We start from the raw sequence: 27,726 nt of genomic DNA, 5'->3' as shown, positions 1-27,726 counted from the left end.
ATTAGTTAGTTTAAGAGTAACATTTATTTTCTAACTAGAACCCTTAAATGGTGTTCTAGTATCGGCGAGTCGTATTTTTCAGCCAGCATCTTTAGAATACCATTGGTACTCGATCGCAGTCTGCTCAGCAAGGACCATGTCTTTTTTCTTATGATTGCATAAAAGTCAAGCTAGACTTATGAAATTTTCACAAATTGTGTATTCTGTTGCTGGTATAACAACAAATACTAAAAACAAAATAAAATTAATATTTAAGAGGGGCTCCCATACAAAAAATGTGATTATTTGGCCTTTTTTGCTCGATATCAATAATAGTAACAGGTAGGCACTTCAAATTTTCATAAAGACCTTGATTATAATCTGTGTACTTTATTAATTAATAAAAATATTAAAATAAAATAAAAATTAAGGCGCCTCCCTTAATTTTTTATTTCATTTTATTTCCCATACAGAAAACTCAATTTTTGGCCCATTTTTGCTCTATAACGGTAAGGAACTCTTTGTGAGCGAGTCTGACTCGCATTTGGCCGATTATTGGATTTCATTTAGCTGTGGGCCACTCGAATTCGCGAGGCCCCGGGCTGAAACCCAAAAAGCCCTATGGTAGATCCGATTTAAGTTATCCAATTCTCAAAAACTCATGTCTTCAAATCATATTTGGAACCAATTTTGGAACTGAACTTCGTGTGTTACGGCGGAGGTGAGTCGGTAACGCATACCAGTTTGCATAGCACAAACATAAAAGAGGATACCGGTCGGCCCTCGCTCAGTCCGACTCCGACCGCGGCCCCGCTACGTGTTTACGCGCTACTTTCTATAAAATTTCCATATACACGTACAATTTTAGATAATAAGTACGACTATACAGAGAAGACTTGTTTGTTCCTCAATAGATATAAGGCGGTAAGTCATTTAATTAGTTACTTTTGGTGTAATGTGTACCTAACTCGTAAGTGAGATGTATTGCATCAAAAAGTTATATAAAGGACAGTGAAGGGTTAAATAATTTTGATGTTATTTAAATAATTCTAAACTAAACAGAATCATTACAAATACCTAACTTTAGAATACGCGAAAAGAATATTCAAAACAGTAGGCAGGCAAGTGACATTTAAATTCTTCGAATAATTTTGCATGCAGTATTTTTTAAATTTCGAAGACTGGACTTGAATATTAAGGACTTGTGTTGATTTGTATTGGTGCAGCAGCTGGCGCCAGTGTTACTGGCGTTACTGGCTTCCAGACTATTAACACTATATCAATATAAACATGTTTATCAGTTAAGTAGCTTTATGTAAAGTGTAAACATGTTTAATTCCAGTCCGGCCGCTGTATCATACTGGATTTAGAGTTAATTTAATTTAGAAGTTAGAGTTGTTTTTAAGAGGATTTGAACCTAATTTTAATTTATGAGTTGATGTATTAAAATAATAGGTATCTCATTTTATACAGTCTGTAGCAAAACAAAGTGATATAATACTTGAGAGCAGTGTTTCTCAAACATTGTTCTGCCATTGCCGTATGGAGCTTGCTTTTGCTATTGTTTTTTTTTAATTAATTTTTTAAACAAGGGAATGTTGCCAGCCGACATTTTATTTTGATGGCCCGGTACGGGCGGTACTCGGCACAAATGTTTCCCACATTCAACAAAAAAATAGAGTTCACTATAAAAGAAAAAGCGCTTTGAGAAACGAAACTGTTTCAGCATCGCTATTTTCATAGTAAACTCTCCCTAAAATATTATTACTTACTAACTTTATTTTACTACACCCTGTAGTAAATCCTTGTGGAAATTAATATAGTCATTGATTTACCCATTCCATACATTAACAAAGTCATAAGCTATAAAACCAGATATAGCATTATTATACTATGGCATTATTCGTTTATCGCGTGGGAACCGTACATATTTCTGGATAAGAAAGTATCCTACTTAAAGTAAACTCAAAAAAAAGTAAAGTAGACTCAAAGTATCTTCATACCAAATTTGAGCAAAATGAAGAGGTAACAGATAGACAGACACACTTTCGCATTTATAATATTAAATATTATTAGTAAGTATTCAGTACTTATATAATATACTAGATAATGCCCGCAACGTTGGGGCAACGGGAACCGTACATTTTTCCGGCATAAAAAGTATCCTATGTCCTTTCCCGGGACTCAAAGTATCTCCATGCCAAATTTCAACAAAATAGGTTCTGTGGTTCGAGCTTGAAGAGGTAACACACAGACAGACAGACACACATTCGCATTTATAATATTATTATGGATTAATATGGATTGATTGTACGTTATGCAGTCGGAATCACCCTTCCATGAAGTATTGTATGGGGACCGCTTTCGAATTTGCGGTGTCAAAATTTCCCATTTCAGCGGAAATGAGTACATTAAATGTTGTAATGCGATAAGTAGGTACGTAATGCCGGCCTCCATTGTCCGTGGTCGGGTACAACATCATTGTGATCATTAGCGAATTTCCAATGAGTGACGGTGGTCAATGGGCATAGAAAATACAACAATGCTATCTAGTTTTCACTCGAGGTGCATATTTACCCCGTTACCCGTCTACAGTGCTTAAAAAAAAGTGATATCTCTTTAGCCTTTTTAGGGTTCCGTAGCAAAATGGCAAAAAACGTAAACCTTATAGATTCGTAATGTCTGTCTGTCTGTATTATTATTTTGTCTATGATAGACATTAGACACATGGTCCATAGATCGTACTGTATTTGTATTTCGTACTAACTATGTACATACTACATGGTATTTACTTTATTTACACTACTAAATATCACCGTCATAGTTGCGACTTGCGCACAACACAAACCTTACGATACGAAGCAATCACCAACCAGAGATAAAACCTAAACAATTTCAAATTAAATCGAGGCTTAATTAAGTCCTACCTATGTTTAAAACTAGCTACCTTGCAGGCCCTAACTCCTAGTCCACTTACACGTCGCTAATGGGTGAAGAGTCTCTGTTATGTCTTGTTTACTTTCCCAGACGACAGTGCAGCGAGACAATGAGTCAGTGCTTATGATTTCTCCTTACTAAATATTTGAACTTGTATACTTAAACTAGACGTTCCGCGCGGCTCCGCCGGCGAAAATAATAATGTATCTTTCGGGAACCCTACTTTCTGTAAAAAAGTACCCTGCGGTCTACTCTATATCTATGTACAAGATCATGAGGGTCTGTGTCATCACTTTCTGATAAAGTACCGAATAGGCTATTCACATCTTTTTTGACAGATTCTCCATACTTAATCTGTCAAGTTAATTGGTGGATAGTCTATTCGTCACTTATCAGGAAGTGGTGAAACAGGCCATAAAAATAGTATAGGTACTATCAGTAGTTCGTAAAATTAGCGGCTACAAACAAACTAACTCTTTGTCGTTCCCTATTGACAGTTGACTACTCTTTATTCATTTATTCCCTTTCTTGATAGATGTGATGGTATTTAACAAAATTTTATAAATTTTGTAAAAAAATAAACAGTATTATTTTGTTTGGATAGATCATCCTAAGAACCGTTCATTTTCCTTGAAATGATAACAATATTGATGTTATTTCTGGGTGCGTCCCTGTACAGTATGCACTGGACTACAAACATCAACAACACTTTATCACTTTAAGGAAGGTGTGTGAGTATTAGGTAGGTACTAGGTAGTAACTAGTAAACAGGTACGTAAGCTATGTGAGCATTGATGAGGATGTTCTTGAGAATAATATTACAACATCATCCTACTAATATTATAAAGGCGAAAGTTTGTTTGGATGTATAGATGTATGGATGTGTGGATGTTTGTTACTCTTTCACGCAAAAACTACTGAACGGATTTTAATGAAACTTTACAATAATATAGCTTATACATCAGAATAACACATAGGCTACAATTTTAACCGACTTTCAAAATGGGGGAGGTGTTATGTTCGTTTTCTTATGTTCAACGATTACTCCGCCGTTTGTTAACCGATTTTCAAAATTTTTCTTTTGGTATCATTCCAATTTGGTATTATATTCACAAAAGTGGTGATCTGATGAAGGATCCATAATTAATCGAGGGAACTCCTCAAAATTAATGGGGAAACATGTGGTGACTTCGGTTTCGTAAGAAGTATTCTAAGCATATGCTACAAACAAGTAAGATTTTGCACCGAGGTATACCTGGTATACCGTGGTTCGGAAGGTGCTGAGAGAACTCCTCATTCTTTATAGATACAAGTTTAGGAGTATCGGTGTTGTTTTAAGAACGGAAAGCATATGCTACTATGCAAATTACATTCATCATCATCATCATCACCACCATAATATTATACCATGCATAGTCCCATGATTATGAGCCTTGTCATAGTCTTTTAGATCGAGGCTCGAGTTTGTCAAGCGATAATAATTTAAAAAAATCTATACTTAATATTATAAACCTGAAGAGTATGTTTGCTTGAATGCGCTAATCTCAGGAACTACAGGTCCGATTTAAAAACTTATTTCAATGTTAGATATCTCATTTATCGAGTAAGGCTATATTATATTATCACGCTAAGTCTAATACGACCGAAAAAACTCAGGAAAATGTGGTAAAAACGGGGAAAATATTAGAAAGGGTTTATCTCACGAACTACTGGAGCAATTTTTATAGCAATATTTGGCACTTATATAGAGTAGACCACGTGAAAGGAGTATTTATAGCAATTTTTATTCGTTTTCTGTGAAATTCCTAATTTACGCGGGCGAAGCCGCGCGGGACATCCAGTGGATATAGTAAGGGGGATATTAATTAATACTTAAGCTATTAAGAAATTACCTAACATATTATTATAAAACCCTATGTAGAGTCCCTGGCATTTAATTTAAAATGTATAAATTAATATCACTACTGTATGCTACCCCACTGCTGGGCAAAGGCCTCCTCTAAAGTCTTCCATCTGTCTCGCTCCAACGCCACCGCAGGCCAGCCTGGCTTGTAGGCATCCAGTTCATCTTGCCATCTTTTTCGAGGCTCGTAAAAAAACACTTTATGACGCGCGATAAAATTCGTTATCACGCGGAAACCGTACATTTTCCGGGATAAAAGTATCCTATATCCTTTCCCGGAACTCGAAGTATTTTCATACCAAATTTCAGTAAAATTGGTTTAGCGGTTTCGCCGAGAAGAGCTGTAGCCTGTAACCGACAGATAGACAGACACACTTTTGCATTTATACTATTAGTAAGTATGGATTTTATGCACGTTCTTATACGGTATCAGTAAAAAAATCACAACCATCTAAATTGTAAATTGCTTGTGTATCAATAAAATTCATTTTCAAAATATTTGTGTAAATGGGATATTCTTTGTGCTAACTGCTATTAAATAGTTGTTAAATAGACAAACGATTTTCCTAAGTACCGGAAAATTGTAGTTATTATTTTGTAATGATTATCTGCTTTTGTATTCTGAACTGTGGCATTACTTGTAATTGTCCTGATAGTGTAGAGTTTGAACTAATCACTAATGCATGCACAACACAACCGAAGGTTTACTGTAAATGGAGCTATTATTAGGTAGTGTATTTTAGACAAAGATAAAATCAACAAACCTCTACACAAATAATATTATTTTTTATTTTTTTTAAACGGGCAAATGGCACACCTCACATTCCCACCACTGCAACTCCTGTGTAGCCAGGATCAACAGTGGTACCGACAACGAAAACCCTTCAATATGATCTCAGGGGTGCCCGAGGGCCGAGGGGCAATAATTGTCTTGTGAGCTTTGATTTTTGACAATTGTCTTGTGAGCTTCCTTTCTGATTAATTTCGTTGCGGGTCCCAAATTTACAAGCTCAATCAATCAGAAGAAGGTAGAAGTAGGAGATATCCGATTTCCCTCCCCAAGCAGAGCGGGAGACAGCCAAATATTAATGACATTTTTTTTTTTTTTTTTTTTTATTATACTTTTTGCACACATCAAGGTACAGAGGCGAGCTTAATGCCTTTAGGCATTTTCTTCCAGCCAACCTTTGGGTGAAGACGATAGAGACGAGATGTGGTAGATGCAAAGTACATCTATAATTTTATCAACATTAATAAATACATACTATAATAATTACTATTACATACTATACGGATACTTTAGTTCAAATAAACTAATAAATAAATAATAATATATATATTTTATATACACAATAAATATCATATTTTATAATATATATATATATATATATATATATATATATATATATATATATATATATATATATATATATATATATATATATATATATATATATATATATATATATATATATATATTATATTAATTAAAAGCAACTTAATTTATTCTGTTCTTAATCTGCCTGAGACTTAATCAAAAATAATTCACGAACTCTGCGCTTGAATACCTTTTTTGACTTAGCCAATCTCACTTCCACTGGCAGTGCGTTCCAGAGGAGGATAACTTGGATATGAAAGGAGGAATGGACGAGTGATGTTTTATGGGGTGGACAAAGAAGGAGCATGTTATTTGTGGACCGGAGATTTTTGTCGTGATTGCTACATCTAAATTTAAAATGAGCAGCCAGATAGTCAGGTGCAGAGGGAGAGTGGAGCAGGGAAAAGAGGGTACACAATGCCCGTAGCGATCGTCGTTCACGTATCGGCAGCCACTGCAACTTGGCACGGAAAGGGGAGATGTGGTCGTACTTACGGAGGCCAAAAATAAATCTAATAGAATTATTGAGAAGCCGGTCGAGTTTGTTGAGGAGCTCCGAATTAAGGTCGAAGTAGCAAGTATCACAATAATCCAGTACTGGGAGTATAAGAGTTTGTACTAGTAAAATTTTTATACTGGATGGCAAGAAATATTTCATGCGATAGAGAGACCGCAGGCAATTAGTGACACTTTTACTAACGTGAGACACCTGAGTACGCCAATCGAGATTAGCATCAATATACAAACCGAGATTCTTAACACTGGGGCTGAAAGGAATAACGTTTCCGTCGAAAATTACAGATGGGAGAGTTCTAGTGTCGACTTTTCTCAGTAGTCTCGGGCTTCCTATCAAAATCGCTTGACACTTAGCGGCATTCACAGACAACCCAAACTTGGTGGACCATGTGTTGATAGCATTCAGATCTCGGTTTATATTATCGATAGCATTTGGTAGGTTTTCTACTGTTTCCTGACCGTAAACCTGCAAGTCATCAGCGTACAGATGATGCGCACTGCGAATTACAAAGGAGACGAAATTAATAAATAATGAAAATAAAAGGGGTGGGAGGACGCCGCCTTGTGGGACACCAGCCTCGAGAGTCCGCCAATCAGAAAAAGACTGATCTACTCGAACACGCTGCTGACGTCCCCGAAGATAAGAACGAAACCATTTTAGCGCTTCGGGCGAGATCATAATATGAGAGAGGATTGCTAGAAGAATGTCGTGATTAACATTGTTAAAGGCGTTTGAAAAGTCAATCAGCACTAAGACAGTAATTTTAGAATCCTCCATACCGGTTCTTATATCATTTGTAATTTTCAAAAGAGCTGTAGTGGTACTGTGTCCCGGTCTGAATCCTGACTGTAGTGTAGAGAGAAAGTTATGTTTGAACACAAACCGGGATAACTGCTTGTTAACACACGCCTCGATCACTTTTGAAAGGAAGGGGAGGATGGAAATTGGTCTGAAATGAGAGGGTTGAGTAGGATTTTGTACTTTCGGTAAAGGCCGGACGTAAGCCTTACGCCATAAGTTGGGAAATGTGGAGGACTCAAATGAGAAGTTGATTATATGAGTGATTAATGTCCGAACAAAAGGAGGAGCACCACGGGAAAAAAATTATAATATGCCTACTTCATAAAAATGACCTTTATTTATAATGGCACGCTTGTGTTCGATGATGGATTGTTTCCAATAGTATTTATGACAAAAACGTTTAAAAGCACGAAAATTCTTTGCGCTACCTACGAGATCATCGTGATATACGAGAACCTACAAATACATTGGAGGCTGTTTAATATATCAGCGGGGCTAAAATGGTCGCTTTGAACAATCATGATATGAATCATAATATGATTCATTTCTCTAAAATCGCAAAATGCAACTCTGTTTGCAATTCATTTCAGTATTTTGGTACTGATTTGACATTTGTCAGTTTGACAGTTTTGACAATTCATTTGCTGAAAAGGAATTGCTAAATGTGACCATTTTAGCCCCGCAGTTCTTTCCTCATGTAAGAGATCGCATTCCCAGAGTATGTGATGAGCAGTTTGTTCATGCGGGCTGCCTTCGGTCGAGCACTCGCACTACTTAATATTATAAAAGAAAGTTTGTGAGTATATTTGATACGTCTTTACGCAAAAACTACTGAACGGTTAATTATTAAATTCTTATGTCGAGCGAGTGACTCTAAGTACTGAGAGATTGCAAGGCAACTTTTTGCATGTTTATTGCTCATCCGACGCATGGGTCAGCAGGAAATCTGGCAGTCAGCTGGTATTGTTCCTAACCAACTTTTGGAGGGTCCAACCGGGAATGAACTCACGATAAGCTTCAGTTCGAGTTTTCGTTATAAGACATTAACAAGTCATAGTCACGAGTACATATAACAGACTGTCGCCTCGTTAGTATGCTGGTAGTGTATTGTACAAGGCTACAAGGTGGGAACTTATGCAAGTTTTTGTTACCTAAATATTGACTTGACGGCCGAATTTGTGCACTTGAGGCTTGGCGTCTTTTATCGAACATTATTTAAACAATACGTATCTAACGTAGAAGTTAGAACAGCTTAGATGTTACAATTTAGAATTCAGGTGAGGGCGAACAGTAGAATGCGCTTTTATTTTTTAGATCACAAAATTGTCCCTATCACTAAATACAATCGAAAAAGGATATTATTATTATTAAGGTCACAGTTGTCATACGTTGAAAGCTTTTAACTTAATTATTTATATAATATCGGTTAATTTTTTATGAGTAGCCGAAAAAGTTAATTAAGGAACCTTTTCAAAGAAAAGCACATTGCATTTGCAAATATATATTTTTTTTTGCATAAAATCTTGATGTGAAAATGTTAAAAGCAAAACTAGGTCATTAGTCATTACTCATTGATGAGTGATGACTAAAATAAAACCCCGTAATATTTAATCGATTCAGATGCGGATTATTTATCAACAAATAAACATAAAACTACTGTATAAGCCGTGACGACGACCGTGATAAAAACCAATCGTTTTTAAAGGTTTAAAAATGCAACGGTCCGCTCCTAACGGTACAGAAATTTATTTTTGCATGCAATTATTAATTACAGTATGGATAAGTGGGTGACGTATTTCTCCGCGCTCGCGGCTTTAGTAACGGTATATTTTGTTAATAAATGCGATAAGGTTCGAGTTGTTTTTTCTCGGTTTTCTATAAAATATGATTCTTATGACTTTGAAATAAGTGTCCTGTAAAAGTTAAAATATATTTGAACGAACTACAGTTGCGGTCACATAGCAAATAATATACAGTACATACTAATTAACAATATGATACAAGCATACTATTATGCACTTTTAATATAACAAAATATGTCAATAAGTGAAACTCCACCTAATTAGCCACTTTAATACTTTAATTTATTGGTTAATAAGTGGCATTTAAATTGATAGCATTACCATCTCACTGAGCTTTGTTTAAATCAAAGTGAATTAAAACCGATTAGTGGACAAAATTTAAGCCGGGTATATTGGTATACGTATTGAAAATAACGAGGCAGATATTTTACAATTTTTTGACATTCTATACATATAAAGTTTCGTGCCGGGTCTCGCCGTGATTTTTCATGCAATTGATCATCTGGTCTTTATTAATCTGTGGTGCGGTGCAATGTCGTTCAATAAACCCGACCTGAATCGCGAGGGATTCCCGCTGCACGTCAACAATAGTGTCCTCTGCGGGTTTCCCTCCGCCTGAGATACAGACCGAGGAGAAAGTCAACACGTCGCGGCGACCGGCGTTACACAACCGGACCGCGGTAAGCGTGTCATGCGTTTTTACATTTGGGCTCTCAATGACTAATGTTTTCTAAAGCCGCCTACTATAATATACGCAAAATAAAGGGTGTAACACAACCAAGTACTACTACTTTACCGCCGTACTCAGAGACATTTAATTACGATTAACCTTGAATTTAATTAAGAGTTTGACAGATAATGTATGGGGCTTATGTCAAAATTTTGAATTAATTACAATTAAGTAAATAATGTTCCACTCTGAGCGCGGCAGTTAGAGTTGTAAAGGTGTGTACTGCAGGTATATGTCCCTAGAGTTCAAATTCAAATTATTTATTATGCATACAATAATATACAATAGTATAAAAGCTAGGTAACGTACATCACGTCGTCTAATCCCATGCAAAGTAAAAACTTGTGTTATGGCAATCAGACAACAGATGCACGCCGAACTATTTTATCCTAATATATATTATTATTATATCACGACCTCAGTGGCTCAGTGGTGAGTGCGTAGATAGCTTAAGCCGGAGGTCACGGGTTCGAATCCCGCCGACGGGACAAAAAGTTTTCAATGTTCCCGGGTCTGGATGTGTATTAAATAAGTGTATGATATAATAAAAATCTTAAATATATGTATAGTATAAAAGTATTAAATATATTTCCGTTGTCTGGTACCTCTAACACAAGTCCTTTAGGTACTTAGCACGGGGCCAGACTGACGTGTTGTGAAGCGTCCATAGATATAAAAAAAAAGATATTAACACATTCACACACACAATCAGGTTAACTGTGTAGGGTGTGTAAAGGTGTGTACTTGTAGGTGTATGTCCCTAGAGTTGACTGTCAAAGTAGCAGCGCTGATAGAGCAATTCTTTTTTCGAAAAAATCCAGTAACAGTAAAAGTCTAGGGCTGTCTGTTGACCATACCGGCTCCCGGTACCACAGACACAGCAAAGTGGCTAATGTCATTTCAACATGCGAAAGGATATATAAGAAAGATTAGGTGATGCCCGCTATAACTCCGTGACGCCGAAATTCGCGCAGAAACCTTATTTTTCCGTATCCATGTACATGGACAGTTTTTCAGGACAGACAGACAAACAGTTACGCAGTCATATTAGTAAGGATTAGAAGTACCAAGTCACGACAGCCGTGGCCCCGGGAAAAGTTTTCCCACGCGCACGTTCGTGTGAACATTAGAAAATGTTTTGCGGTTTTAATTAATTTTAAAAGAAGTTAATCTGTCACTTAATTTTTGAATAATAGTTCTTTATTAGCATAACGGGGCATTAACTCGTTAATCGTTAATTAACGAAGTTAACATTTTGATTAACGGATTAACTTTTAAGTCAAATTTAGAAAATGTTAACGGACACGTTAACTTCCGTTAATATGTAGAAGTCCGTTAATCGTTAATCCAATGCCTACTATTTACCGCACAGTACCGCGGCGTGGCGCGAAAAATAGGTTCAAGAAAGAGTAGACGCAGTACAAAATTTTCTAAACGTAATCACGCTCAAAAGGTGTTTTTTTCTCTTTGTTTTTCCACAGAGAACGCTTATGTACTTTAAATATTATCACCTTGCACATTTTTATCACGATTTAATAAGGTATTGTATACGGGTAAAGACATTTTAACACCAAAACGAGCCTCGTTTACCAACGAGAACTTCAACATGTTAATGTTCATAAAGGGGCATATCAAATATGCACCTTATGCCCAAAATTTAATTACTCATTTGAATTATACGAATATTTTGTTTTGTTTCTAACCTGTTCACTTCCAGAACCTACTTCCAGATTTTATAAGTTCACTAACGCAACGATATAAAAATGCAATTTTACACAAATTAGCGGATTAACGGTAACTTGCGTTAATTCTTCCCAAATGTAACGCTTTAACGTTTATCGTAGCTAACTTTTTTTGTAGCGGATTAACGATTAACGAAGTTAACTACTTGATTAACGGTGCCCAGCTATGTTTATTAGAACGTTAATTTGCGGCCAGGCTGGCATACGACACTGCCGGCTGCACTCAGAGACATTAAATGATACTTACTTAACTTTAATATTTAATGAGTAGGTTGTCAAAAAATGTATGGAGTTTATGTTAAAATCTTCATTAAATTTAAGTAAAGTAAACATTAAATAACTCTAAATGCGGCTGTAGTTTTGAAACTTTTACGAGTAATTTAAAATCATCGGGCTAATTTGAGATATTGCACACTTATTATGGTGTTGTAAAACATGAAACACGTACATTAATAATGAGAAAATCGTTAATACACCGTAGAGGCCTTGGGGGATATCCATCTGTTATCAAACGACCTTTATTACTCGTGATGTCCGTTAGACTATACTAGCGAACATAGAGTTGCGACTATACTATACCTATACATAATAATTATAATGTTTACGTCGTTTCATAATTTAGTGACTTTTAATAATAAGTGATTATGTTATAATAATATGCAATCACACTCGATGGCTTTAGCTTTATCAAGCAAAGACTACGAATAGATTTTGATCAAATTCAGCGGCTAGGACTACTACCAGTTACTTTCTTCATTAGTAATTCATCCCGAAAAAGTATTGTTTCTATATGACGATACAAGCTAGCAATATTAATATAACCTGAAAGAAACTTGATCCCATTCAACTATAATTATATTATGTTTCCATAGACTTTATGTATACGTGGGAGAGCCATGCTTCGGCACGAATGGGCCGGCTCGACCGGAGAAATACCACGTTCTCACAGAAAACCGGCGTGAAACAGCGCTTGCGCTGTGTTTCGCCGAGTGAGTGAGTTTACCGAAGGCCCAATCCCCTACCCTATTCCCTTTACTACCGTCCCCTATTCCCTTCCCTTCCCATCCCTACCCTCCCCTATTACCCTATTCCCTCTTCAAAGGCCGGCAACGCACCTGCAGCTCTTCTGATGCTGCGAGTGTCCATGGGCGACGGAAGTTGCTTTCCATCAGGTGACCCGTTTGCTCGTTTGCCCCCTTATTTCATTAAAAAAATATTTTGTTAACTTATAAGAAAATATAAGAATAGTCTAGAAATTGTCGCTGTTGTCTCATAGAAAGCGTTAGTGAAAATGATCCCGCGAGGTTACTCAAGTGCTGCGCTCATACTAATTACTCATTTTACTTACATCATTCATTTAATAGAAGATATTCGTGTCATATTATTGTCCTAATAAAATGCAACATCGGTGATATAGAGAAAAAAACCTGAAATTACATTAACAACAAGACGGGCACTATGAAATCACACCGTAATAAAGCCACGATTCACGAGTTTAAAGTTTTATGGTGCTTATTTCTTCACGCAAAAAAACAACTCTTTTTTAGGGTTTTTAATGTCATTTGGAATGGTAGTACGCTTTAGAGTTTAAATAACTTTGATCCTCAAAAAGTACGGTATTTCAGTGGGATATAAAAACTATATCATTGTTATTTTCCACCTTTTTGGTAAAAGGTGGCCCCGTGTGAGTTTCTTACGCCGGTTCTTCTCGGCGGGGTAGTTCCCATACCGGTGGTAGGCCTCATGTAGACACGACGTTCTACGACGGACATTAAGTGTAATATTATACATTTAAACATTGCGTTGGATGAAGCAAGCAGTGTAGTTTTGTCCGCTTACTCCACTTTCGTTGATTTAGTATTATATTGGTAAGATAATTATAGCGACTCCTAGACGAGCGAACTGCACATGTTTTGTTCATAGTTAGTTTCATGTCTTAAGAATACCATAAGCAGATTCAAAACTCTTTTAGCACTTGCGCTAATTGCTATCTGTCATTGAAGAAAGAGAAGACATTTTAACTCAGTACTACCAAAAATACAAATTTTGCCTTCCGTAGCACCTCGTGGGTAACGCAGACACAATAGATTTTCAATTGTTATGCGACAGTCGGCTACCGCTTGGGGATTGATGGGTTAAGCTTGCGTATTGGCGTAGGACATAATAATCTGTTCGAATTTAATTTTGATCTCATCAAACGGAACTCGTGTTGCTAAATCACTTGCGCCAAAAAACCCGAGGTTAAAGGAATCCGGTTTCTGTGTTAACTTTATTCTGACGTATTCAAACAAAAGTATTGTATCGACGTGACCTGAACTCTGCCTTTTACAAGAGCGTAACAAAAACCTTATTCATATAATATTATTTAAAATACTAGCAATAATTAAAATTTGACAAGAGCATTAATTCATCACTAATATTATAAAATATATTCAATCAATTATCAATCAATTAATTATTACTAATATTATAAAAATAATGTTATAAAAAGACCTACACTGTGTATACAGCTGTATGCAATATCTTACTTATACAATGTTTTGTTTTTGTCTGTCAAACGATATTTTTTAGCTATCAGACTGAATCAGACAAGGATAAAACACCGCCTGTACACACAAAGTATAATTTTTTTATGAGTGTACGACAAGGAAAGGATGCTATAAGCGCAATTTTGGGTCATCTGAAATCTGATATTTCTTTGTCTCAAATCATTCTCGTTTCTTTACAGGCAAGATGTTGAAAGTGGGCGTGGTCCTGTGCTTGGTGGCTGCGGTGAACAGCCAGTGTTTCTACCCCGACGACTCAGCTAAGAAGCTGGACCCGAGCGCCCGCACTTCCCTGTACCACGGCCAGCTGGACTTCACGCTAAATCTCTTCAACAGCATCAACAAGGCTGTGCCAGAAGATAACATATTCTTCTCGCCGTTCTCCGTCTACCATGCGCTGTTGTTGGCCTACTTCTCTTCTGGTGGAGCGACCGAGAAGGCACTGAAGACGTCCTTGCAGATTAATGAGAATTTGGTACGTTTAAATGTTCTTTTGTATTTTTTTTATATGAAATAAGGGGGCAAACGAGCAAACGGGTCACCTGATGGAAAGCAACTTCCGTCGCCCATGGACACTCGCAGCATCATAAGAGCTGCAAGTGCGTTGCTGGCCTTTTAAGAGGGAATATGGTAATAGGGGAGGGAAGGGAAGAGAATAGGGTAGGGGATTGGGCCTCCGGTAAACTCACTCACTCGGCGAAACACAGCGCAAGCGCTGTTTCACGCCGGTTTTCTGTGAGAACGTGATATTTATCCGGTCGAGCCGGCCCATTCGTGCCGAAGCATGTCTCTCCCACGTATAACGTATCCCACGTATTCAACCTGACCTGAAAATTGTCTGAATGGTCTGATATAAGTCTCAGACCAGACAGACTCGGACATAATTTATTAGGTCAACATCTAAGAACAATAACGCTTACAACTCTTCGTAGATACGACATTTACAACCTACTTTGATTTATTAAACTTTTATTACTTTTAAAATTTTCCTAGCGCTTGGCGGCTCATAAATGACCCATCACAAATTAACAAGCTTCCATTTTAATTAAATGCGTGGCTGCCCTAACCTCATAATTTTCTTAACTATGAACTACGATGGGAAATCTATGTGTGTTTACCTATAATATTAAATTATTTTCAACTCTAGAATTTATATTTTTGAAGATTACTTTTTTCGAAGATTTTTTATAACTACAACAAAAACCGCCTTATTGAACTTCAAAATGGATAAACAAACAAACATTTCACATGTTACTTACACATACAACATATTCCAGGACAAGGTGAACCTGCTGACGGCGTACAAAGTGGACAAGCGCAGCCGCGCCGTAAACCGCAACGCCGACTCCTACGAGTTCACCAACGCCAACAAGATATTCGTGGACACCGACCTCAACACGCGCCAGTGCTTCGCGGATATGCTCAACGATGAGCTTGAGGCTCTGGTGAGTTTTGTATATCACGCTATATTTTATCAAGCTAAGACTAACAGGAGAAAGTGAAAAAAAAAGGGGATTTTTTTTTAAAAGGCTTATCTCGCGAACTACTGGAGCAATTTTTATGTTATTTGGCACAGATAAGAAGTAGACCACGTCAAGGATCATAGGCTATCGATTTTAATCATTTTTTCAGTGGCTATATATTTTATACCCGTGCGACGCCAGGGCGGATCGCTAGTTTTTTTATGAAATGAACCGGAGTCTGATATAAAGCGCTAGCTGCCAAAGAATACTCGCAAGTCTAATAACGTTTTCGGCATCTAGAACTGCCCCGGAGCAGGTAGGCCGAATGGATACGAAAATGACCGAAGTTTAAATTACTACGTAAACTACATATTTAACTAGTACTAAGTGTACCTAAGTACCTACTTCGTGGATTGCCGGTTTTGTTCGGCTATTTTCGTATCCATTCTGCCTACCCTGCCCCGGGGCAGTTCTACTAGAAGATGCCGAAAACGCTATAAGTTACATGAGTAACTTTTTTATGTTACGAATTCTTGTTCCATAAAATTGGCCTATCCGGCCCATTAGCAATTAAAGTAGCGAATTAAAAAAGCGAAGTAATTTAAACTATAATATTTTCCTATGTATTGCAAAGTCAAAAGGTGTAGATTAACGCCTAGCGCCCTAAGAAAATCTGAGAATCCAGAACCAGTAAACAAACTTTTAAACATTAAATATTATTATTATTCACTTAACAGTTACTACGTGAGTTTTCAGGACACATTTTAAAACGAAATCGTTTTACACATTACAGAACTTCCACGAGAAGCCAGCGGAATCCAGGATCCATATCAACGACTGGGTGGCTAAAGTGACCAAGAACAACATTAAGGACTTGCTGCCAGAGGACGGGGTATCAGAGGCGACGAAAGTGGTTCTGGCCAACGCCGCTTACTTCAAAGGAGTGTGGGCGTCCAAGTTCCCCGCTGAGAACACCAAGAAACAGGTGTTCTTCGTCAACGAAACCAGACAGACCCTCGTACCGTTTATGAGACAAAAAGGACACTTCCATTACAGTAAGTTTTAATATTCTTTGTTAGTCCAGAAACAGATTAATCTGTTAAAGTTTCCGAACAGGTACTATCCATCACGAAGAGTCATTTAATAAACTATAGTCCTAGTCTCAAACTTTTTTGGTGGCGGAACCCTTTTGTAAATATAATTTTTGGCGAACCCTAATAGTCCGGGTTTCTAGAACATTTTTTTTATTTCTAATTAGCCAATTTTTCGTAAGTAGCTTCATTTTGATAAGACGAACAACAATTTCCTCTGCGAAAATTCTCGAAAGTGGTACTCACTCATGGTAGCTAACGGAGATAAAGAGGATTTAATATTTCGATTTGATGGTCCTAAGATATTATTGATTGTTTTATTTGTAGGACAAGTTTCTCTTAAATTATATAATTATTAACCTATCAATATACAAAAAATCATCTCGTTATTGTTCCGTTTTAGGTTTCTGTAAAAATTCTTCTCTACTCTCTACTCTAGAACAAATTTTCAACAAAACTTGAAAATTTGTTTTAGGGAACTCTGACTATAAAATAAAAGAAAAAAGCAAGAAGTGGATATTGTTCACGGATTCTGTACCAATAATCATTGGGTAGCATTATTTCGTGAAATGACTCCATGCTAGTGTTCGCGGAGACTCTACAAAAGCTTTACGGAGCCCTAGGCAGTAGCCAGCACACTTTGATTATGGCTGTTACTGTACTAATAGTTTACACGAGAATGAAAAGTTTTGAGAATAAATGGTATTTTTCTCACCTCGACACACGGAAAACGTCAACTTTCTTCCCGCTGCGCTTACCGATGTTGCCGTTTTTCCGCCTCCGTCGATGAGAAAAATAGTATACTCACCATGGGCAGTAAATAAGAAAGCCTCAGATCACATGTTTGTTGACGGCCTACAATAACATGTGATCTGAGACATTCTTATTTTCTTGCCCTAGGTGCGTAATGTACTATTATAGAAAGTTGTAGAACAAACCCGCATCATAAATACGGTTAGATGTGTAGTTTCATTGTACTGGTAATAAACGTTAATGTGATGTAAATATGAATTTATCTAAATAAAATAGTCAATGCTTTTAAATATCTTTTACAAACATTTTTTTATTTAAATACCTGTTATAGGCTTTGACCGCAATTTTGTTTTGTTAAAGTTGTTTATCTACTTTATTGGGTGACCACTGACCATGATAAATAAATAATAAATAAATAATTTTTTTTTTATTTCTGAATAAATTTGAATCAAATATTTTCAGAATGTTGAACTACGTGTTGCCTACCACCGGTTCGGGAACATGAATTGAATTGATGTGTGTTCATCCCACTTCGAAAGTCCATACGCAATGAAATCTTTTGAAAATGTGAAACAAAAACATTTTTGTATTTATTAATAATTTTAATTAATGGATGAAGCAAAATTCCAAAGAACAAAATATCAAGAGTTTCGATAAAACATTTCAATAAAACAGGATAATCTCCTAATGAGTGATAACGAAAAAAAAATTCAAAAATTTCCAATTTTATAGCGTTAAATTAACCACAATTTTCCAGGGTAGACTCGTGGTGTGTAACTGTGGAGTTTGGTAAAGTGTGAGTGTGTTGCAGTGATCAGCGACGAGCTGGGCGCCCAGATCCTGGAGCTGCCGTACAAGGGGGAGGATATCAGCATGTACATCTTCCTGCCGCCCTACACCATGAAGGACGGTCAGTATCCTATTAGAACTTTTTAAAAACGCCTCGCAAGTTAAAGATGTTATCATATATTCTCTGCTTACATATTTTTCGGGTTTATAGTGTATGTATGCAATTTAATATGATTAAAGTTTTAAACTATAGGTACAACGTAAGTTCGGAATGATTGTCGTTCTGTTAACATAGCCTTGAAATCCCATATTCCCTCCGGAGGATCGGAAAACTACCTTAACTAGCATCTTATAAATTTACTATACTGGAAGAATAATACTTGTTGGGTCTTCAATAATAATAACAAATAATCATGACGAAGCTGATACCTGATGACGAAGCTGATAATAGCTGATTAAAATGTCTTCATCTACAGGAGTGAGCAACATAATCGCGAACCTGACTCCGGAGCGTCTGGCGGCGGTGGTGGAGGAGAGCTACACCACGCGCGAGGTCATCGTCGAGATACCCAAGTTCACCGTCGAGAAGGGGCTGCCTATGAGGCCGGTCAGTATTGCCAGTACAGTAACATGACGGAGCGTCTGGCGGCGGTGGTGGAGGAGAGCTACACCACACGCGAGGTCATCGTCGAGATACCCAAGTTCACCGTCGAGAAGGGGCTGCCTATGAGGCCGGTCAGTATTGCCAGTACAGTAACATGACGGAGCGTCTGGCGGCGGTGGTGGAGGAGAGCTACACCACACGCGAGGTCATCGTCGAGATACCCAAGTTCACCGTCGAGAAGGGGCTGCCTATGAGGCCGGTCAGTATTGCCAGTACAGTAACATGACGGAGCGTCTGGCGGCGGTGGTGGAGGAGAGCTATACCACGCGCGAGGTCATCGTCGAGATACCCAAGTTCACCGTCGAGAAGGGGCTGCCTATGAGGCCGGTCAGTATTGCCAGTACAGTAACATGACGGAGCGTCTGGCGGCGGTGGTGGAGGAGAGCTATACCACGCGCGAGGTCATCGTCGAGATACCCAAGTTCACCGTCGAGAAGGGGCTGCCTATGAGGCCGGTCAGTATTGCCAGTACAGTAACATGACGGAGCGTCTGGCGGCGGTGGTGGAGGAGAGCTACACCACACGCGAGGTCATCGTCGAGATACCCAAGTTCACCGTCGAGAAGGGGCTGCCTATGAGGCCGGTCAGTATTGCCAGTACAGTAACATGACGGAGCGTCTGGCGGCGGTGGTGGAGGAGAGCTATACCACGCGCGAGGTCATCGTCGAGATACCCAAGTTCACCGTCGAGAAGGGGCTGCCTATGAGGCCGGTCAGTATTGAAAGTACAGTAACATGACGGAGCGTCTGGCGGCGGTGGTGGAGGAGAGCTATACCACGCGCGAGGTCATCGTCGAGATACCCAAGTTCACCGTCGAGAAGGGGCTGCCTATGAGGCCGGTCAGTATTGAAAGTACAGTAACATGACGGAGCGTCTGGCGGCGGTGGTGGAGGAGAGCTATACCACGCGCGAGGTCATCGTCGAGATACCCAAGTTCACCGTCGAGAAGGAGCTGCCTATGAGGCCGGTCAGTATTGCCAGTACAGTATTATGTAAAAATTAAATTGAATGATGAATTACAATTATTTCTGTCTAATTAGATATTATGGTTGTTCTTAAGTTTTTTATGTAACAAACATAATTACGTAATTTACAAAATATTTATATCATCTCTTAACTTACTTCAGATTTCGATTTAAAATGTTAACATGATTATTATCATTAGCTGCAATAAAATGAAGTTCCGCCCCTAGATTCGTAGCTATTTTATTAGCTTTCTACAAAAACCTCATAACGCTAATCTGATGAATAAGTTAAGAAAACTAAACGATAGGAAACAACTTCCAGATCTTGGAGACCATGGGAGTGGGTGACTTGTTCAGTGAGAAGTCCGACTTCACCACGCTGTCGGAGGACAAGGGGATACTGTTCGACGACGCCGTACACAAGGCCAAGATTCAGATCGACGAAGAAGGTAACTAATGCATGAGCTATACTAACCCTTAATTGTGAAAATATTTACACAATAATAATAATAATAATATCTATGGTGCTAAGTACCTGAAGGACTTGTGTTACAGGTACCAGACAACGGAAATATATTCAATACTTTCATACTATACATATATTTAAGGTTTTTATTATTTGATACACATATTTAATACACATCCATGACCCAGGAACTTTGAAAACTTTTTGTTACGTCGGCGGGATTCGAACCCGCGAGCCCCGGCTAGAGCTACCAACAGCCCACCAACTGAGCCACAGAGGTCGTCAAATATAAGATATATACAATATAAGATAATATATACAGCGCACAGGAAAACGTACAGGCCCCTTAGACAAAGTATCTTTCGTTAAAAACGATGACGAAATTCTTTATCAAAATGTATGTAGTTTGACATAAGTCATCGCTAAATGACATTTCGCTTGCGAAGACTAATGTTAAATCCCATACATTTTGATAACGAATTTCGTCATCGTGACTTTGGCTACGGCCTCTGTTTGTTTCCACGTGTTAAACGTGCTGCGTCGTACTCTATCTGTAGACTGTAGAGTGCTATGTTAACGACAAAATATGTGTTTACTTATCTAAACTAGTTTCATCTAAAATTCTTAAAAATAGGCATAGAATAAAAACACGTGATTAGTTTTAATCTTTACATAACTTATAGTTCAGGTTTCCTAGAACATTTTTTTTGACTTGATTGAGGAAATTGTTGTTCGTCTTATCAAAATAAAGCTACTCACGAAAATTAGCTTGATAGTAATAAATCCAAAAAATGTTCTAGGGAATCTCTACTATTATTATTGTTCTTTTATTTAAACTGCTTATTAAAATGTAATTACTTAATTGCACCAAGTAACTATTTTATTAAATTAATCCTCTTTCGTTAAAACCTACAATACTGGTTATGTAACGTCATAAATAACCAATTTTTCTCATTTTCCAGGCACGGTAGCTGCAGCGGCGACGGCCATCTTCGGTTTCCGGTCGTCGCGGCCGGCGGAGCCGAGCGTGTTCATCGCCAACTTCCCCTTCGTTTACGTACTGTATGAACGACTCACCAACTCCGTCCTCTTCATGGGCGTCTACAGAGATCCAAAGAAGTAAACTCAGTAGTCACTAAGGTCTTGATGTAATATCGACAGAAATTAGCGTCCTAGACAAGTGGCAAAACGCCAACGCTAACGCTACAACGCTAGCGTAAGCGTTTTGCCACTTGTCTAGGACGCTAATTTGCTCTCGCTGCTCGAACTTGTCACTGGGATGCTTTTTAATTCAAAATAAAACATTTCTAAGGTACCTTCTGTACACTTTAGGTGCGACCTTGTGTCCAAAAATATTTAAACATTCCAAAGGCAAATGCCACTGGACATTTACTAACATCAATGTGTGCGTGTGCAGGATTCAACAATTCTGTAAAACGATTTTTATATAAGTAGCCTAGTTAGCACGTGATTGTTAATGTTAATAAAATTTCTCCCATCTGATGCTGCAAATAAATTATTGTGTCGACTATAAATTCTATCTATGGTCAAGTCTAGCCGTTGGACGTATTCTGGTCTAGCTTAATCTACTCTGTTTGTATGAAATTGATCGCTATGGCGAGGATATAAACGACCTATCAGAGGTTGAATAACTTTGAATCGTCGTACCTAAGTCCTAGGAATTTTATCGCGCCTAATTTCATAGTCCGTTCGTGACCGGTTGCTGGAAAGTCACAGAAAGATCGAGACATTATGTAAAACTTTTCATACCATACAGGTAGTTTTATTAACAATTACTGTAATTTATTTATAAGGAAGTTAAAGAACAGAGATTAATATTATGTTTGTTATGTAAGTATTAGGCACGTGTTCGAATATTACACTTAAGTATTTTTTATGTATGACTATGTTTTAATAATAGTTTAAGTTTAAATTATATAGACTGAACAAAATCACCTGCTTTTGTTTTCTTTGTATACCTGTGTGAATTCTCAAACAAGTGTTCTTCGTAGCACCATAGAGTAATCTGGTAGCACGTAACTTCGGTCGTTGTCTTGTAAACATAGCGTATACGCTACGAGGACTATATAAGGGCTCCCACATATAACTGCGAATTCGCATCGCTTCGCAAATATTTGCGACAAAATTCATAATAAAATGACATTACGATACGATGCGATGCGAATTCGTAGTTTTTTGTGGGAGCTCTAAATCGGGATAATCGATTTGGGATCTTCATTTGGTACCAGTAGCTTTCTCCAGAAAGTAACAAAACTGATTCCGAGAACTAAGCAGTAACCACAGGCTGAAGTATGTTTCCGCAACTAAAAAGCTTTTTAACTCGATAAAATTATATGATAGTCAATTAGTTTTTTTTTTAACTCTTAAAACACTGTAGACCCATCAAAATTAGAAAGTTTGCGTGATTCATAATAATCACGAGCACATTTTACATCTCTTAACAAGTAATTTACTTTTCATGCTAATGCGAAGTGCATGGTTTTACGATTTGTTACTGAGACCGCGTCTATTAATATGTTTTGATAGATCGTAACATCGTCAGATCAAACGTTTATTTTGATGAGACCACCAGTGATATATGACTTATGAGGCTTCTTACATGATGGAAAACGTAAGTACCATCAAAAGTCCCGTGTATTTCTCGACCCTATTACTAGGTAATAAAATTCAAAAGTAGTACACAGGTCTACGTTTGTATTTATAGGATATAGTTTGTGATATTTGAGAAGTGTAAAATATTCTTCCTAACAGTTCACAACGTGATGCCTTCTAAATGAACCAAATACACAAGAAAATATAATTTAAATTGGCAGACTTACTGCCGCACTCAGAGTGGAACATTAATTAGTTAAATGTAATTAATTCAAAATTTTTATTTAAGCCCCATCTGTCAAACTCTTCATTAAATTGAAGGTTAATCATAATTAAATGTCTCTGAGTACGGCGGTTAGTCGCTAACTGTGTTGGGCAGTCTATTCCAATTTTAAATGGCTTATTCAAAAATGCACGGCATCGCCTCGTCACGTTGCAGTGTAAACTAACCCTAAAGATGACCGCTCATTTCCCAGCATGTACGTGCGGAACGCGCCGATGGCCCCTCTTCAAGATGGGCCAGCGCTGGGCGATCGACTGGCGCATGCGATGGCTATGCAATGGTCGCAACGCCTCTACATGATGGCCGTGTTCAGTTGTGATCTCAACATCGTTCAAGATGGACGTGTAAGCATTTGCCATTGCGGCAATGCAAAACGTGCATTTTTAATAATTTATGACTTCACCAAATGACCCGGGTAACTTCGTATCCCTCCTAATATGAACCTTCTCTTGAATTCTAGGAATAATTATTTCAAGACTAAAATTAGAATAATGATTTATGGTAGTGATGATGATGACAATGATGAATGTAATAATAGTATAATATGCTTTCCGTTCTTAAAACAACGCCGAAACTCCCAAAATTGTATCTTTAAAAAGTCAGGAGTTATGTACATATATACAGGGTGCAATTAAACCTTCCTGCCATTTTTTTTCCAGGGCTTAGGTTAGCTATTAGGAGAGTCCATTTAACCAAAAAAAAAAATGGGTGTAATATTTTTTTTTATTAACATATTTTATCCCATTTTAAATCGTTGCAGAACGGTCACTCGCGGCGCGAGGGAATGAGAGGGGGTAATGCAGGGGGAGGCGCGCGCGCCTTTTTCAACATTTTAGTACTGAGTAATTATAAAAGAAAAAATTCGTGTAATTTTATTTTTAACAAGGATCAATATATCAAAATTTGGCAGGAAGGTTTAATTGCACCCTGTAATGTAAAAGCTATAATAATTATTGTAAAGTTTCATTAAAATCCGTTCAGTAGTTTTGAGTAAAAGAGTAACAAAAGTAACAAACATCCATATAAACTTTCGGCTTTATCATAATAAATTAATATAGTTTCATTCATTATGAGACCACGTACTCGTCATTTTGAATGAAATTCGTAAATTGTAATACGAATTACGACGTCCTCACTCGACCGCGGTCAGGCACCGACTGTCGTATCGCCAACGTGTAGAGGCGTACCGCCATCACTGGGCCATCATCCTTTGATGTGCGGCCGAAAAACCGACACCGCCGCCATTCCACGACCAGCGCTGGCGCCATCGGCCATCCTACGCCACTACGTCCTCCACACGCTGGGCAATCGTGATGGCCCACTACGCTGGCCCATCGTGAAGAGCCGCAAAAATGAGAAACCTGACACATTCGTCTCCACCGTACGCGCCGCATTTCGTGTACTAGGTATGCGGTGCGTTTGACGCGCACGTCGCGTACGGTGCTGACAAATGTACGACCAACTTTAAGCTGATCCACAGATCAGACAACTCGACTAGGCGATGTCACTGGGATATTAAATATCTACTGCGACGTCAGCAGCATGCACGGTGTGACCCAGGCGAGTCGAGCTGCTCTCGTGCGAGTACACAGACCCAGTAGATGCCTGCTGTCACTTCTGCTGCTCGCACTGTGTAACCTATCCATTAGGCCCGTATGACGTAAGCGACAAAAGTTCGAATCACCATGATCACGATGAACAAACCTTCGTAACAAAATGTCTCAATAAAGAATGATTATAACTTTTATAAACTTCAACTGTCATTTAAGCTAAAATGATGTCTTAATACTTACATTTTATTATGTCTTATGATTATGAGGTTTTTAAAGTCATGCAGATTGGTTCAATATTTCAGATATCTTGTTAAGAGGATACACCAGGGCCTAGAGAAATGAAAAAAAAGTACGTGTATTATCTATAGCTGTCTCCCTTACCTCAAGCCTATACTGCAGAACGCGATAGAGACAACTGCAGAAAATCCAGAAAATCAACGATTCGTTGTCCCCTGATTCCTTCTTCAAAACGTAACCGATTTAAGTACTTTTTTCATTAAAGATTAAAGAAAGGCTTGATCTGTGTTCCTATGTTTTATTTTTTTTGTATAAACTAGCCAAATCTGTTTTCTAGATGTTTGAACACAGCGGAAAATCTGGCCATTTTTTTGGGTTTTTGAACGTTCATATCTTATTTAATAATTAAATTATGAAAAAAAAAGAAAACATAGGGACATTGTATTAGTGGCCGTAGATATTCAGGAAAAAAATTATAACTCTACTAGCATTATCCAGGGAGGAAACAGGGGACAACGTTTGTATGGAAAAAAGGGCGGTGTGGACTCCTCTTAATAATACAAATTCACGTTCTGGAGACTCTGCCAACACTAGGACATAAAGACGTCTGTGGGATAAGATTGTAACATATGGTTAAGATTAACTCTTAAGTAGGATCTTAATTAAATAGGTGAAGCCTAAACGCAACTTGCACGGGTCTAGATAAATACATAGAACGATATAAGTAAATAAGAAGAGCATAGAGATGACGTGTCATATTTAACCCAGATCTGCGCAAGTAAGCCTAATTTCTATTTATAGCTTTTGTGTCGGAATAAAATATTGAAATAAGATTGCTATCACACGGCGCTCATCCATCATACTCAGCGGTAAACAAATACTTTACACATTGTACTGTAATTGCGTGCAACTGATTGAATTAAATAACCATCATCATTCATTTTTTAAATTGTGGGTCGAATCATAATTCGTCACATTGTTAGAGCAGCATTTATCGTTTTTGTTCGCATTTCTAGAGGTTAAGATTCTCTCACTTTTGTTTTGTTGCTTAAACTTTAAAGACTTAAGTTTTTTTATGTTGCTTTGATGTTGCTACTTTTTACTAGCTTTTGCCCGCAGCTACTGTCCCTGCGTAAATAAAGGTACCTATTTGGATATAAAAAGAAGCATAAATATGCTATACAAATTACTTTATAAGTGGGAGAGCCATGCTTCGGCATGAATGGGCCGGCTCGACCGGAGAAATAACACGTTCTCACAGAGAACCGGAGTGAAACGGCGCTTGCGCTGTGTTTCGTCGAGTGAGTGAGTTTACCGGAGGCCCAATCCTCTACCCTATTCCCTTCCCTACCCCCTCCCCTATTACCCTATTCTCTCTTAAAAGGCCGGCAACGCACCTGCAGCTCTTCTGATGCTGCGATCTGATGAGGTGACCCGTTTGCTCGTTTGCCCCCTTATTTCATTAAAAAAAACATAGTTTAAAGTACTTTTCTAATTTTTACTACACGAGAGTGTGAACATCAGGCTGTGGATAGATACCACATAGATTTTCGCCAACTATTTTAGTTACATTGGTTATACATTGGTTCTTAAGATAATTCTCTTTTTTTGTCGCTTTTCGTCGTCGTTACTCTTCTTTTTCCTGCATGTTTAATCTTCAAATTATTTTCTGCCTCGTATTATTATTAAGTTGACCTAGTACAGTTTTTTGTTAATAGATTTTCTTGCTTACCTGGTCATTAATCAGATTCTATCGGTCCCCAAGTATAACATATTCGAGTAGACAAGGTAACAGTTTAATCGGCGATCTCATATTTGCCTTACATTGATGGATGGGCGACACGTAGAGAGTGCACTTGTTGGGCGCCCACGTGGCCGCTATTTATAACGTAGGCTGAATTCTGACCACGTCCTTTGACCTCTTTGAACATGAATGATAAATATACACCAGGTGATGATTGTATGTTAAGTAATTAAATCTGTTAAAATTTCTGTGAAATACACAATAGTATAATAATGAATTTTGTATTAAATTTGTACAATATAATACGAATGTTATTCTAAAAATTTCACTTTTATAATAATATGTACAAAATACGTTTTGTAAATTAATGCTGTATTTATTAAAAATGCTTCGAAAATTTGCCATTATTTGTCGTAAAAAGTAAATGACAAAAAACTGTCATTGTGGGATATCCATAAAACGACATATTATACCATCGCGGAGTTTTCTGTACATTCATTGTGTACAATACTTTGATAAATCTCGTAGGGTAGGTAAGCGAAAAAAATGTAATTATTTACGACATCACATTAGGAACCCCAACAATAACAGTATTTCTCCACTATTTAATAAATGTTATTATACTTATAAACCTTCCTCTTGAATCACTCTATTAAGAGGTTACACCAGGGGCGAGAGAAATTGAAAATAGGTATTTGAAAATGTATTGCTGTATCACCAATCTCAAGTCTCCCACCCCAGAGCGCGATAGAGACAACACGACAAAAGTT

General features: G+C 37.7%; 1 protein-coding gene across 1 annotated transcript; it reads left to right on the top strand.

The window, feature by feature from the left end:
• Positions 1 to 758: 758 nt before the first annotated feature.
• Positions 759 to 21,976, top strand: LOC121729623 (serine protease inhibitor 88Ea-like). The gene is made up of 8 exons (XM_042118193.1): positions 759 to 903; positions 14,518 to 14,810; positions 15,613 to 15,780; positions 16,592 to 16,853; positions 18,454 to 18,552; positions 18,908 to 19,038; positions 20,383 to 20,509; positions 21,489 to 21,976. The coding sequence occupies exons 2-8, from the start codon at positions 14,523 to 14,525 to the stop codon at positions 21,647 to 21,649; spliced, it is 1,236 nt and encodes a 411-aa protein (XP_041974127.1). The 5' UTR covers positions 759 to 903; positions 14,518 to 14,522; the 3' UTR covers positions 21,650 to 21,976.
• The last annotated feature ends 5,750 nt before the right edge of the window (positions 21,977 to 27,726 follow it).

The sequence above is a fragment of the Aricia agestis genome, chromosome 8 (genome assembly GCF_905147365.1).
Source record: "Aricia agestis chromosome 8, ilAriAges1.1, whole genome shotgun sequence".
NCBI lineage: Eukaryota > Metazoa > Arthropoda > Insecta > Lepidoptera > Lycaenidae > Aricia > Aricia agestis.
This window is presented reverse-complemented; position numbering and strand designations above follow the sequence as displayed.